At 42.4% G+C, this 16162-nt stretch overlaps 1 protein-coding gene across 1 annotated transcript in view; it reads left to right on the plus strand.

Annotated features, from left to right (window-relative positions):
- Positions 1–13381, plus strand: part of LIFR (LIF receptor subunit alpha) — a 78553-nt gene extending 65172 nt beyond the window's left edge. The window contains exons 17-20 of the mRNA XM_049648135.1: positions 2670–2831; positions 3735–3828; positions 5684–5762; positions 6145–13381. Of these exons, the coding sequence (XP_049504092.1) occupies positions 2670–2831; positions 3735–3828; positions 5684–5762; positions 6145–6768 (959 nt within the window). The 3' untranslated portion in view covers positions 6769–13381. The remainder of the gene's footprint in view (positions 1–2669; positions 2832–3734; positions 3829–5683; positions 5763–6144) is intronic.
- Positions 13382–16162: the final 2781 nt, after the last annotated feature.

A 16162-nucleotide genomic window follows, 5' to 3' on the forward strand; every position in this document is an offset into this window, starting at 1 on the left:
CATTTAGAGGTGGTGGATTCGTCACTGAAAGAAGAAAACAAAGGCAACTGGACAGGCGAGAGTACACCAGATGTGGATGTTTGGGAGCTGATGGGCGTGGGGCACATGACCTAGAGAAGCGGAGCTCCATGAAATCCAGGTGGACGTTCAGGCTTCAGTGAGAAGTAATTTCACTCATTGTAGGGGCCAGGGTTGGAGACAGATGGTTAGGATAGATATGGGCTGAGCAGTGAGGGTGATTGAAAGTCTGCAAGAAGCAGTTAGAACCCCCAAGTCCCGCACCGACTTCATGTAGTGAACATGAGTGCTCTCTCCTCTGCCTGAAGACAAGGGGTTTATTCTTTGGAGAAACTGAGCCAGAGAGCCTCCAGAGAGGGGAACATGACAGGAAGCAGTGTCTGAAGCACCCTGCCTTCTCCTTCCTCTAATAGGAAGCTAATGGGACATCTTCAGCTAGGCCTGTTTCCTTGGACGAGATTAGAGGATCTTTCTTTGGAGAAAGTACATGGTTCCTGAGGAATGACACAAAAGGCGCGCTGATATTGGGGGGCTGTCCCAGTGAAAGGCTGGAAACTGACCTGGTCATTTCCCACCAGTGATGAGCGATGCCCCCCAACCAGTAAGTGCCACCAATTCACAGTGACCTTCCAGAGGCTCACTCTTAACCATGACTAGCAGCCAGGGGTAACCAGATGGTTGAGAAAGATTCTAACATGAGGACAGAAACCGGGAGAAATGAGAGGAAACAGGTTCAGTGTAGGGAAACAAATTTAAAACTATCATTGTGTGGTTGAGATGCTCTGTATTTATAGAAAGGGCATGATGTTCTAAAAAGGAACAATCAGAAGATAGGTAAGGGTTCATCAAAATTAAAAATGTGATCTAAGAAAATTTTAAAGAATTAAATAGGAGATAGAGAAAAATTGAAAATAGAGAAATTCTTCCCCAAATTAGATGAATGCAGAGGAGAAAACTTTGGAGTAAAACGATTAGGAAGTTGGAGCATCAGAGACATTCACTGTCATGTGAGAGAGAAGAGGGAAATAGAAGGAAATTACCAAAGAAGGAGCATAAGACCATTTTCCAGAAGACCAGGCTATATAGAGTAAAAGTACACAGATAAATAGAAAAAAAAAATCTACACCAAGGTAGATCGTCATGAATTTCCAGAGCACCTGATAGATAAAGAACAAGTCCTAGAAACAGAGAAAAGTGGCTTGTGTGTGAGGCATCAGGAATGAGAGCGGCCTCGGACTTCTCAACAGTATACCAGATGCCAGAAGATAGCACAGCTATGTGATACTGACTGAAAATTCAAGATACTCACTGAAAATTTTTCAACCTAGACGTCTATACTCTGTCAATCTTCCAGCCCATGTGAGAGCAGAACGAAGGCATTCTCAGACCTGGAGAGCTGCACATCTTTCCTCCCCCATCTTTCCTCAGGGGGCTCTAGAAGAGCCCATCATCCTGAGGAAGCAAGGGGGGCAGGCCCGTCTAGGAGGGTGGGAGCTAGGAAAACCTCGTGTCTGGAGCAGACACCCTGGGGAGGGGACCCCGGGGGACATAGGGGTTTGGGGGGAGCTGGTCGTGGCCCTGGGATTTTGTTGGGCCACGTGAAAAATTGTGTTGAATATTCACAGGAGGATATGGGAAGAATTAGGAATAGGTACACTAAGCAAATGAGGGCAAAAACACGCAGTTACAACAACAGTAAAACAAGAAAGGAAACATGAGCAGACCAAGCAATTTGTCTTAACAGGAATTCATGTTTCTATGATCCTAGTGGTGTACACGCTGGATTTCCCAGACATTTCGATGTGTTTGTGTGAATGACGTGGGATGAGAAGGAGAAGGGGTGTGAAGAACACCAAAGCGTCACCTTCTTTGTAGGACGTGCATACGGAAGGTCAACATCAAATTTATAAATCAAAATCAAATCAGATTTGTAAATCAAAGCACTGCCAGTCTGAGGGTTTTTTTTTCAAAATACGGAAGTAAATCCGCAAAGAGGCAGATTGTGTGGTGATTGTCGGTGGCAAGGGAAGGTGCTGGCAGGGAGCTGCTACTTTTTGGCCGTTAGCCATTTAGCACAGTTCGGTTTTGCAAACTGTTGTCTTCCGGTATTTTGATTCAAACCTGAAAATAATGGTTTAGACAGTTCTTCATACTTCTTTTGAAATGATTCAAGGCTTCCTCGCCAGTGACTCGTCCGGCAACCCTGGTGCGCTGCCTCTACCCCGGGTGGTTTGGAGCAAGTGCTCTAGCGAGGCGGGCTCTCCTCCCTCGAGCCTCTCTCTCAGCTCAGGCAGGACCAGCCCCAGGCACCGCGTCCCCCTCCCCAGCAAGTTGCGGTTGTGGTGTGTTCTCATGTCCTTAGGAAGAGAAGAGACTTCTCTTGTTTGTCGGCTATACGCTGGGATTGTCCTAGGGAATGTATGGCAACTTCACTTCCACGGGCAGAGAAACTCAAGCTCAGAGTGGTTTACCTAACAGGTCCAGATTCTACGACTACTAACTGGCAAAACTTAGCTGATTCCGCAGGCCTTGGTCCTCCCGGTGACCAGCAACCAGTCACTTGAAAGGGATGTGGGTAGAACAAGAGACGAATGACCAGGTGTTTAAAATGGTGTAGAGATCAGGAATAATAATCTTCGCTTTAAAAATAGGTCGTTCTGACATAAAGGTTAAGAATATTACCGACCTCTCCCAGAAGACACTGAGAATTGCCGATCTTCAGGGTAAAACGAGTTACCATCTGGTCCTGCGAGCCTATACAGATGGTGGAATGGGCCCAGAGAAGAGCATGTTTGTGGTGACAAAGGAAAATTGTAAGTTAATTGCTGCTGTTGAGATGCTTTCCACACTTGAGTGCATAACGTTTCTAGCAAGTTTTGTCGCTGTAGGAACCCTCTTCTAAAAAATTTCACGTGTTGCGTGTTTAAAGTGGGTGGCCAGCAGTGTTAAGAGGCCATGGGGATGGCTTCATATTTATTCTTGTCAGTTATCTGGAGCTGTTTCCTCGTGAGTACCTAAGAAATTAAGGAATTAAGGATACCTCTGAAGTCTGGAGTTCTGAATGCATGTTGAATTCAGATAATGGTGACCCACTTTATCCTTTTTTTCCCTAACTATTCTAAATGTGATTTTTAACATATCTAGAGAAGGGTGAAAGAAATATCCTTAAAAAAAAAGGAAAGCCCAGCATTCACAAATTTGAGATGGGGACTGGGGAAGATAGTTTTGACTGTCCGCGGCAAAGAACTTGAGTCGGGGCACGGCGTGTCCTGTAGCCCCGAGGTGGGCTTCACACACTGAGTAAAGCACCATGAGGATACAGTTCTCAAACAGGGGTGATTTTGCCTCCTGGGGGATACTTGGTGATGTCTGGTGACATTTTCGGATCCCAGAACTGTAGGGTGCTCCTGGGATCACATGGGTGAAGCCCAGGGATTCTGTGGAACTTCCTAGAGCGTGCACGACAGCCCCACACACAGGGAAGAAGAATCGAATGGTCAGTAGCGCTCAGCTGTGCTCTAAAGAATTTTAAGTATTAGTGTAAACATTATCAAAATGCCTAAAGGTCATATTTGAGTAGTTTTTCAATGTCCCTGGAGCCGTGGATTTTTTTTCCCTTTAAATAATCTATCAACTTAAATGTCTTCTGATAGGAATTTATTCTATACTTCATGCTAAAAATAGTGATGTGAATATATCCAATATTCTCTTTTTAGCTGTGGGATTAATTATTGCCATCCTCATCCCAGTGGCGGTGGCGGTCATTGTGGGAGTGGTAACGAGCATTCTTTGCTATCGGAAACGAGAATGGTAATGGTACCTGCATTTACTCTTGCTGTTGTGTTCTTAAGAGCATGATTGTTTAGTTTATGTGTTAACGGAGAAGTACTTGGCTGCAACTAGTCAGTAAATGTGGATTTAGTCAGAATCAATGTTGGATTTAATAGTAAGCAAGAACATGGCATGTTATTTAAAGGTTTTTAGTCAAGTGAAAGGTAAATTTTTTCCTGCTGTATTTACTAATAATTCTAAGTAAGAGCAGATATACTAAAAAATATTTACAGGCATAAATAGGGCGGTACCTCTATGCAAGATTAATGATTAGGATCCCATTTGTCCTGATGACCTGTTTAGAAACTACCATCATTTATTCATTATTCAACAAATATGAATGACCTCTCCCATGTGAAGAGTGAGACAGAGGTGAACTAAATAAGCGTGATCCTTATAGACTTCTATCGTAGTAGGGAAAGGTGGACATTAAACACATAATCATCCAGTAAATGCACACTTACAAAGTATGAGTGGGTACTAGGAAAGTCACTGGGCCTCAGGAGGGGAATAACAGGAACCACGTCACTAGAGATGCCAACCAAGGCTTCCCTATGGGAGTTGCATTTGAGTGGGGTCCCAAAGTGTAAGGAGAGGAGAGAGTTTTCCAGGGAGAGAGAAGAGCTCCTGTGCGGGCCCAGACATTGGAAAGAGCTTGGTCATCTGGAGAAAGTGAGAGGAACTGTGTGTCTGGGTGAAGCTTGAGAGGCAGGAGGTGAGGCGAGGTGGTAAGCTGGGACTCCGTGTGAGAGAGTACATCATGGTCAACTGGCAGGCACTGTCCTGGGCGGGGCTTGGGACAGATGGCTGTGTTCAGGCATAGACAGCCCTCACTGGCATTAAAAATGCCATCATTCGTGACAGAGAAGAGAATGTATTCTAATCTCGGTTTATAAATTAGCATAGTAATAGTTTAGAACTATAGAATACCCTGTTTTGGTAACCATATTTTCATTACCAAAAATCACATTTTAAAAATGACTTTAATACAAAAGATAACATGAGAGAGTTTATTTTTTTTTATTTTTTTTAACGTTTATTTATTTTTGAGAGAGAGAGACAGAGCATGAATGGGGGAGGGTCAGAGAGAGAGGGAGACCCAGAATCCGAAGCAGGCTCCAGGCTCTGAGCGGTCAGCACAGAGCCCGACGCGGGGCTCGAACCCACGGACCGTGAGATCATAACCTGAGCCGAAGTCGGACGCTTAACCGACTGAGCCACCCAGGCGCCCCAACATGAGAGAGTTTACAAGCTAGAACATTTCATACTTAACATTTAACAAAGTTGTTTTGTTTTTTCTTGCAGGAATTTCAAATACTAAACTTCCTTTTAACAGCTATAAATGTAATATGGCACTGAGAAAATACCCTTTATGTTTGCATTTAGTTTTTGCTCAACATTAATAGCCCTTTCCCCTAATAGTCCAGAACCTGTTATGAGCAGTGGAGAACTGCCTGATGCAAATATGTTCCCACAGTAATGGGCCCTGCTTAATCTAGTTCGCACTGTGGACGTTTGAGTAGATGAGCAGGTCCTCTGTTTCACTTATGATTTGGGAGTACAGTCACCATTTCAATTCATTGCTTTCTATTTTCAGAAGATGCCGTCGTTCTAAAATAGAAGTACCGCTTGTCTGTTTCAAATAGGAACCTCTCAGTGCATTGTACAGAAAGGTTCATGAATGATCACATGAAAAAGGATCTTACATTTTTATCTCAGAAGTTCATTAAAGCATCATATAAAATGTCCAAGTAAACCTAGTGATTTACTAACTTATTTGTTGTCTAATTGATCATCTCAATTATTAAATGTACTTAATCATCTTTATTTAAAGGATTAAAGAAACCTTCTACCCTGACATTCCAAATCCAGAAAATTGTAAAGCTTTACAGTTTCAGAAGAGTGTCTGTGAGGTAACCCTTTATTTTCTTACGTTTCTCTTTGAAGTCCTGGCCTCCTCTTTTCAGTCTTTTGTGAAAAGCTTTTAATGTGCAAATATCATTCAACGTCAAATGTATCAAGCGAAAGAGCAGTGCTTTAACATCTGCTGAACTTCTGAAATTATTAATTTTAACTTGTTTTTACCATGCTCTTTTTTCCATTGCTATTAATAGCAGGGAACATATTGATATGTAAAAAAGTAACTTTGTTCTAGCAGGTACTACAGAATAGTAGAGACAAATTTGTATAAACAGCTGTGAAAAAAATCCCTCCAGTAACGCCCCTTTTTGTAGGAAGGGCATTGTGGCAGCTTTTAGTGCTATTCTTAATCATTGTTTCATAATCTATTTCTAGGGAAACAGCGCTCTCAAAACATTAGAAATGAATCCTTGTACCCCAAATAATGTTGAAGTTCTGGAAACTCGATCAGCAGTTCCTAAAATAGAAGATACAGAAATAATTTCTCCCATAGCCGAGCGCCCAGAAGAGAGCTCTGATGCAGAACCCGAGAACCACGTGGTTGTGTCCTATTGTCCGCCAGTCATCGAGGAAGAAATACCGAACCCGGGAGTGGATGAAGCCGGAGGGACCTCACAAGTCATTTACATCGATGTCCAGTCCATGTATCAGCCTCAGGCAAAACCAGAAGAGGAACAAGAGAGCGACCCCGTCGGGGGGGCAGGCTATAAGCCACAAATGCACCTCCCCATCACTTCTACCGTAGAAGACCTGGCTGCAGACGCTGACTTAGATAAAACTGCAGGTTACAGACCTCAGGCCAATGTAAATGCTTGGAACTTAGTATCTCCAGACTCTCCCAGATCCACAGACAGCAACAGTGAAATTGTCTCTTTTGGAAGTCCCTGCTCCATTAACTCCCGACAATTTTTGATTCCTCCTAAAGATGAAGACTCTCCTAAATCGAATGGAGGAGGGTGGTCCTTTACAAACTTCTTCCAGAACAAACCGAATGACTAACAGTGTCACTCTGTCACTTCAGTCTGCCATCTCAGTAAGCTCTCACTGCTGGTGCTGCCGTGCCAGCACGGGGCATCTTGGAGGGATCCTGTGAAGCGTTGTTAGCAAGGTGGACCTCACTGCGCAAGTTACACTCCAAGTGTTAATGTGCTCTTAACGTAGTCTCATGGCCCAAGTAGGGTAACTCAGAAATCCAGACCATGCAACTCAAGTTTCGGAGCTATCTGTGATTAGAGCCAAAGAATCTCTCGTGCTCCACCTTTGGGGAGCACTTCACGGCTAATCCTGTCCGGTCCCACACATGCAAAACAACTCCCACAGCAGCGCGTTCTGTTCTGTCAGTGGTTTTCTCATACGGATACTTTATGGAATTGCAAGCAGATTTACAGGCACAGGAGAAAAATGTCAAAGTAACAGATGATGTTTATTTGCCTGACACTTGCTCCATTTAGATGAAAACCAAGCACAGATTTCAAAATGGTTAACATCATTCTCCTCTATCCACAGCATTTACGAAAAATTAATATGATTTTTAACGTAGCAACAGCTACTTAGTGTTTTGTTTGATAAAGTATACTGATTTCCGTGCCTACTGTATAATGGTTATCAAACAGTTTTCTCAGGGGTACAAACGTTGAAAATGAGCGTGACACTGACCAGCCCAAATGAGAATCGTGTTCTCTTGCTTTGGGAGGGTTTACAAACCTGTCCCTTATTTTGTAGCTTGCATGCTGACTTCCCTTGTTGCAGTTGGTTGCCCTAATACTTAAAATTGAAATTTCTGAGACTGCAGATCTAAGTTTTTCTAAACATCTGTTTTTTTGCGTGTGACACGGTGCCCGTTTTGTAAGCATGAGCAAATTCAGTATTACTGATAAACACAGGATTCCAGGGGTTTCCTGTTTGAGGTGACTACTGGGCAGTCTCGCTGTGTCAGCTATTCTCGTGCAGCCCTGATCGGTGTCACTTTCTCCTGAGAAGGTTGTGCCACGGAGCCCCACGCACCCAGGCGGTGATGACCCAGGACACCTCGTAGCAAACGTTCCTCCTGATCAGGCATTTAGGCAGGTTCTGCCTCTGAAATGATTGTGAGTCCAGACTGTTTGATCCAGTCCTCAAAGTTTTAAATCTAAAACTAAAAAGATAATGCTTCCTGTAGGAACAGTTACTCAAGGGCTATTTTGTATGAACTGTCACAAAGTCAGTTTGAATCCGTGGGCACGCCTGCATTAAGGGCACAGCATTTTCTTTGTGAGCTGCCCGTGATTGTGTGTCTTCTCAGCATCCTCTGCCCCCTTTGGTCTTCATAAGTGATGTCTAGGACGAATGTGGTCAGAATGAAAAACTCAAAAGTGTATCTTCTGTTTCCCTCACGCCCACGTTGTCTTGTGTATTTTGTCTTTTGACAGTTAAGGCAAAGTACCTGAAAAATGGAAATCTCTGAATACATCAAAATGTGCCTGGTTTTTTCTTTTTTATCATCCGAGGTTCTGTGATGTATTTGCATATAATGGATCAGTTGTCTTTTTTCCTAGCTCCTAATGTTTCTTTTATAAAAACCATGTCATGGAAAAAAGCCACAGGGTGACAAGGAGCAAAATCCATTTGGGTACTCTATGAATCCTGGCTCTAATTGCTAGAGTTCAGCTAAATTCTTGAGCTTCATGTTATATGGACACGTGGGATGAACTAGAACTAATTATACACACACACAGTATATTAAAACCATGTCATAGCTCCTTGGGATTTTCAACAGTGAAAAATCTATCAAGCCAGAGCCATCGCTAACAGTTTTCTCTTCTTCTTTATCTTCTTGGGCTCCTTTCCTCAGCTTACACCCCAGACACTCAGACCTGGGGCTGCCTTCGTTTCCCGCCGTGGCTGGTCATTACCGCGCCCCTGCTGCCCGCAACTCATGCCTCGTTCCCCCCTGAAACCAAATGGATCCTGCACTTCATCTCCTTAGGGTAGCATACGTGTTGGCTAAGGTAGACATTTTTTTGGTGTGAACTACACCACACCGAGAATGGGAAAAGGCAGGCCAGCAGAAATTGATCTGTGTCATCAGTATATATGCATTATGCATTGCAGCCGTGGCCATGTGGATCCGATGCCCTTTCCAACCTATACACCGACTCATTTGTTCAGCTGACGGGGAATATCACTGGGCTCTTGAGTCCTTTCACCTTGTCCGAGACTTCAGTACTTTTCCTGCATGAAAAAGGTTCAGAGAGCTGCTCGGCTCTGCTCTCCCCTGCCTCTGGGGTTCCATACACAGTGATCACTAGGTTAATGGGAAGCAGGGTAACACTGTTAGTGTGGGTAGGCTCCTGATAAGTTGCCGTGTGCTTCGGAGTATGTGGTGTAGGTGTCAGGCCAAAGGTTCCTTGCCTTTTCCCACGGAATTGAAGACAGCCAGGCCCACTGTGTAAATCCTAAGTTATTACCTCCCACCCACTCCCAACCCCCCAACCTGGGCATATGGGGGTGGCCTCAACACGGGGAGAGAGAGGGGAGGGGTGGAGAGAGAAGATGCCCTTTGTCACACATCCAGTTGTTTGTGGCACTGGAGACCCTGGTAAATGTGCACTGTCCGTCAATGCTGGGACCATGCTCCAGTGTGAAAAGCAGTTTCGTAGGGGTCCTGCTCTGTCCAGTCATGGTAGCGCCTCTGCCTGGGGCAGGGGAGACTAGAATTGTTCTCTCCAGCCCTTCCTGACTGGGAGAGTAATTGGGAAATCCCTCTTTCCTCAACTAAGGCCTAGTCATTGCTTAGAACATTCTACATACCTGAACTACAGTTATGCCCCACCACGTCTGTTTAATAGTACTGTGTATTAGGACGCATTTTCATATCTCTTACAAGCCAGTTCACTTAGTAGCCAATTTCAGATCAAGTTTCCCTTGTGAGAAATGGAGATTCTGGTGGTCGTTATGGCTGCCTTTCTCTTGTGAGTGGCCCTCCTAGACATAAATGGACAACATTTAGCATAAAACAACATTTAGCATAAAAATATTCTTAGAAGACGTAGCTAGCATTTTGACATTAGCTAGAGCTTGTACATTATGGACTGTGTGGATTAATCTCCACGTAGAGTTGCAGTCATCAGTGTGTTGAACTGTAGAAGCCTGGATTTGAGATTGTGGCCCTGGGTATCTGGATAGTTGTGTGTTTATGTGCTTAGGTGACAGAGGTGCTCTGTTCTGCAGCTGAGACTCAGAAGCAGCCGTTCGTGGAACAAGTTAAGGGCGGAAGTGTCAGCCTCGTCTTCCATACCAGCATAACCTTCATGGCCCGTGGGTCTGAAGAATTTAGACACCCAGTACTGTCGCACTCTCAGAAACTGGTGAAAGTCACACTGTTAAAACTTGATGCAACTTGGATTCTTGCTGGAAGTTATTAGTCCTGTAATTCTTAGTGGTTTTCTGTTGTCCACGTTTAGGAACATTACAGCCCTTTCTGTGTTTGAATAACTAGATTTAGGTTAGTGCAAAAAGAATTTGAAATCAATTTTACGGTCTTTTGAAATTGAAGTACTCCCTAACATTCGACATGCAGAAAATGTTAGCTTAAAGCTTTCTACTGCTCAGGCACATAATCTGATAAGACTTTTTTTTTTTTTTCTATTTACGCTAAAGTAATTTTTACTGTTATCTGTTTCGAACCATTTAAAAATTTGCATATCTTTTATAAAATGTCTTTTTTTTTCTTATTCCTTATCTAAAATTAAGCATCTCAGAAGTCAAATGTGAGATCATTAACTATTTACAAAGACTAGGTACATAGTGGGAGTTCAATGAGTAATTGTTTATCGAGGCCCCTTCCAGAACGTGCAGAATAAGCAGTTTTCCTGAAGGGTGGTATGTATCAGGATCTAGCTTGTGTGGATCTAAGCCTATCGGCTGAAAGATTCAGATCTACTCGCGAAGTAGCTCCAGTTTCAACGAAAACTTGGGAAAGACTCCTGCAAAAGCATCACTGTCTTATTCCTTACATCTTATTCCCTCCCTCATGAGTATTCGTAGTGTCTTTTTATTTGATGGCTACAAAACTTGGGACCTGTTTGTGCCAACCAGCATGTGTTCTAGCGAACCAACACTACACTGATGTGTGAGCTTAACCGATTAATATAAGCACTCACTCATTCTCTGGATAAACTCTTTCTTCAAAGCGTTTATTTTAAACTGGCACTTCCCGCCAAAACAAAATTCCATGGTACCGTGCCCATCCATCTTACTTTTTATATCCAGAAGAAAATTTTTCACAGAAGGAAAAGATTTTCTAAACTTACTGTAAATGCATCTTTTAGATATGACCTTAGAATATCATTGGAAAGCACTTGGTTTAAATTTGCTCCATTTATGTCTTCATGGATTATGTACCAGGGCTATTAATATTTAAACTTATTTCAGTACGGTCGTGAGATTTTTATTTCTTTTCAGTTTGAGCTTTTGTCTATTACATGATCATATTCATGCCAGTTATAATACAAATGAGCTATTTTTAATGCCCATATGGAGGATCAAGGACATTAAGTTCATGTGTCAGGCTTTATCGTGTGTGGTAAAATTCCAGGGGATGTGATTTGATCTGGAATATATCCAAATTCTTACAATTGTGATACTGAATTCTGAAAGGTTTCTGTTGCTTTTAATCCTGGGTAGTGCTTATTTCTCCCTCTATTAAGAATGTTCATATTTTGGATTATAAGTGTCTAAGTTATAGACAGAATTCACCTATGTAAGGCATAACTGCAACATTTTAATGAAAATTAAAAGTGTTTTAAGAGGGAAAACTTCTGAATGTTTTTATGTACAAGTGCCTAGCTGAAGAACCATAGAAACAGGAAGTTCAAAATCTCTTAAATATGGAAACTATACTGATTGAATATTAACCAAATACAAAACAGTAATAACATAGTACTTTTTGATGGCTATAAGTTAAAAGATGTGGGTGGGGGAAGTGAATATTTAATTGATAAGAAAATTAATTTGTGTTACATAAATCTTCTGAGATTGGGTAGCCAGTCATAATTTTAAAAAGCCCAAATAACTAACACCATAGACCTTATGCTGTCCTTAAGCCAAAAATACTTTGTATACCTGGTTGAATGGCTTATTTAAATGTATTGAAGTTCCTTATACATTTAAAATGTACTTCCCTTCATAATTATTCCATTTTAAAAAGGGGTAACTTTCAATTTCTGAACTTACTATTTCTCCTAAGCATTCCATTATAAGAGCTCAGAAAGATTTCTAGGTGGTATATAAAATTTTCATTGAAACATGGACAAGCTAAACTGTTAGGTTTAACATTAGTATTTTTGTAATTGAGCATAGAAAAAACAATAGTAATTAATGATTTTCATAAGACATTTTTCAAATATTCTGCCCCCAATTTGATTCCAAAACTTTTTGGATGTTTATGATATACTCATCTATTTAATTTTTTCCTTCCAACATAATGCTTTGGGAAAGTGTGAATATGTTATGAATAGTTGAAGACAACACACAAGAAAAAACCCTGTTCGGTTTGTTGTTGTGGAAGGGTGGGTATTCTAAGATACCATGGGCTTTGTTTCTCCTGTTATTTTCTCAGAAAGGAGCGTGGCTTTTTCTTACATACATTTCAATTCAGAGTTGCTTGAAAAAGATTGGCCTGGATAGAAAGACATCCAAAATTTGAGATAGAACCGCCTTAAAAACAGGTCCAAAGGTAAAAGTCACTTAGAAACTTAACTATCCTAAAGGAATGTGTTGCCTTTTCTTCTCTTTCATTAGTTGGCCAGAAGTCAGAGGTCCTCTTCATAACATTAGGAAATTGCCATTTTTTTACTTTCAAAATTGCATTGTAGTGAATTACTGTTTACAAAATACACATACTGTGAACAGATATAACTTTTTGTTTTTTATAAGGTTGTTTGTAGAGTGAGTGTTTTTTTTTTTAAGGGTTCTGTGTTAAATATTTTCAGTTTTTAAAATAAATACTAGTAACTGTTTACTAATTTTTGTTTGGTCAGGTGTGTGCAGATGTAGCGGAAAGATAGGGAGAAATCCAATCCAACACTGTTCCTGTATTCATTTCTTAAAATGTCACCACTACAGACTTAAAAACAACAACAACAAAAAACCCGAGCTATAATTTGTGATAATCTGTACCTAAAATCATACTTAATCATATAAGGAAACATCTAAATACTCATGTAGAGGAAGCAAGCTACAGATTGCAGTATATTTGTGTGATTCAGTCTGATTCACAGAATTCCGAGTTCAAAATGGAATAAAACAACTCCACTTAACAGAGATGACAACTGAAGTATTTTCTGCCTTGTGAAAATGTGGAGATTATGTTGCTGTTAGAATGGAAAATTTGAACATTTTATATCCTCGTATAATTTCAGAATTTAGTTTCCATATCTTTTGGAGAACATGGTTATATCAAGAACATAGAATATAAGTAACCTATTACTAAGACACCTTAAATGTAAAACTAGTATGCTTGGCTGTTAACTCTAAAGATGTTACTTATGTTTGTTTTTAAAACGTGCATGTATTTAACAATTTTATCATAGTATTGTCATGGAAAAGAATAAATATATTTTCTTACAACTTACGCAGACGAATTTGGGCATTACTGTTTTTTTTTTTTCCCCTCCTGTCTTAAGCACTTAGGAAAAATACCTTCTGCTTTAATACTTCTGTTAATTCTGATAAGAATTACACTGGTTTATGAAGCAATAACATAGGGCTATCTATACATTTTTAATATTTTAATACATTGCTATGCCATTGAGATAATCATCTGTATCTTCCACTAACTCTATAATCTATGTACCAGAAATGTTAGCATAAAAATATCCAAAAAGTGGGACTCTAACATTATAAAACAACACTGGTCCTTAAAAGTATGTTTCTAATTTCTTCCCTTTGAAGACCAACATTTCTGGAGCTTCTAGGAATATATCAAAATTAGTTTTATCTCAAGTTACCGAATTTGGAAATCCAGTCGTTGCTTCAGCAAAACCTCAGTAATTTTCAAGTATGAAGTGATCTTGAGAATTTCATAAGGGGGAGAAATTAGTCTTTGGTCCTGTGTAGCCTGTGCTTTACCCAGAGTAACAACTGAAATATGAATGGGCCACAATTTAACCTGAAGAAACTGTGAACTAATTTTGAATTAGTTGTGAAACACGTGTTAGTGTTTAAGCCCTAGGAGAGCGTGTACATGTGGTCTGTCCTCCAGGGAGATGTCCATGCATAACTTGGTTCCCAGATGGGTGAATTCTTGAGCCAAAATATATAGCCCCATCAACCGTAGGGACTTTGAAAAGGTCAAAAAGAGAGGAACGACGTATTAGGGAAAGAAAAGTAGAGATGTGTGAACTTGTTTTTAATGTATTCAACATCACTAAAAATGTTAGTTTACAAACCCCAGTTCTTTACAAAAGAGCTGTGTAAAAGTTAGTTTTGAATGGCCTATGAAGTTGATCCAGTGCCCTTCCCCTGGAGCGACTGACAGAAAAATTGAATTGAAAGTATTTATTCGGTCTCTAAGAACCAGCGAAGTTGATGTAACTAGAGATGTCTTGAACTAATTTGGGATTAAATTGGAGATGATTTTATCCCAGAGTGATTAGTTTCAGATTAAAGAGACAAGAAAAGCTTTTGAGGAGGATTTTGGTAAAAACTGGGAAGCAGAAATCGAGTTAAAATGAGTGCAACTGAAGTGTCCTGGCTGCTCAAGATTCTCTCTGAACCTTTGAAAGGTGAGAACGAGTCTGAGGTCCCAGCTCAGATGCAAATCTGCTTCCCGGGTGACCCCAGCCAGCTTTATCACTGCTGTGGAAGCCGGCCCTCGCGTCTCCCGCCGCAGACAGCCTTCCAAGGCCAGAGCCCCAGCCGCCGTCTGTCTTCCTATCCCTGCAGGTGCTTGCACACACACCCCCCCCCCCCCACTCACCTGGTCCTCAGGGCGGATTCCGATTCGAGAGGCAGGAGGCCCTGAAGAAGCAGAGTGCAAGACACGTGCACCCTCCTAATCCCAGATTGCCCAATTACCAACAGCCAATGGCACACACCCTTCACAAATGAACCTCGAGTCTAATTTTCTGCCGTTGGTGGCTCCTTTCCTCTCCTGTGGCGGTGGACGGGGTTTCCCATGAGACCAGGCGACGGCTGGCTTGCCTGAGCCGCGCACATCTGGCTCCCAGCTGGTTTCACCACCTGCTACCTGGGCCACCCTGGGGGAATTACCAACCTCTCGATCTCCTCCGCTCTGACCGGTGGGTCTTGATAACCTCTTCTCGCAAAGCTGTCGTGAGGATTCCCATAGTGTATGTGATGCTCCCAACAGAATAGGTGTGAGATTCTTACATGTGACTCTATCCCTCCAGAAGCCTCAGGAACGGCTCTTTGTGACCGGCACCTCAAAGGTGTAAATGCCTTAGACACGGATAAGATGCACCTTAGGCTACGGCCCACAGTTACCCAGAGGGCTGTTTGTTACACGGCAAGAGGCCTGCCAAGATGAACCACGGGGCCTGTTCCCACCTGCTCAGATGCTGGACTCCACCTTTCTTCACCTGGGTGACTGTCTCCATCCTCACGTCTCAGTTAAAGCATTGCTGGCTCAGGGAGGTCTCTTCCAGTGTCCCAGGACTTCCACCTCTCCACGCACCCCACCTGTCCCTGCACCCCACCTCTGCACGGCACCCCCACCTCTCCCTGCACCCCACCTCTGTGTGGCACCCCCACCCCTCCAGGCAGCCCACCTCTGCACAGCACCCCCACCTCTCCCTGCACCCCCACCCCCTCCGCTCACCAAGCACGGTTCTCACGCTTTCTTCGACACAGAAATTGAGCGTCTCAGCGCTGCATCCACAGAGCAAGGCACAGTATCAGATGCACCCCAAGAGCCTGATAAATAGTCCTGAAATAACCGTACCTTGAAAAGCCAATACGTGGCCTACCATGTTTCCAGGATATAAGAACTACGTTATTTTACAGAGAGGTGATCCGCCTGTGGCATAGTCTCCAACCATGGAAAGACAGGGGGTCCTCACGGAATTGCTGTGCCTCAGACAAGGTGGTGGCCCAAGGCGCTCCTTCTCCAGTGAGCCAGGGAGGGTTTGTTCACCGGAGGTCCTCAAGTATTTGTTGAACGTGGTGACCCTGTGTTCCTCCTCAAGGAAATTTGCTCTTATCCTCGTATCTCTTTGACAGCAGTGGATAAAGGATAAATAGCCTTGACTGAAGTGACAACAGGTTCGAGCCCTCCTCCTGCCCACCATCCACCACCACCGCACCTCCTCCCTGTCTGGAAATCGATTTCCTTCTCTCTGGGTTAGGTTCTCTGTATTCTTCCAAGTGACAATTTGCATAACCAGGCGATCCA

This window comes from Panthera uncia (genome assembly GCF_023721935.1).
Source record: "Panthera uncia isolate 11264 chromosome A1 unlocalized genomic scaffold, Puncia_PCG_1.0 HiC_scaffold_17, whole genome shotgun sequence".
NCBI lineage: Eukaryota > Metazoa > Chordata > Mammalia > Carnivora > Felidae > Panthera > Panthera uncia.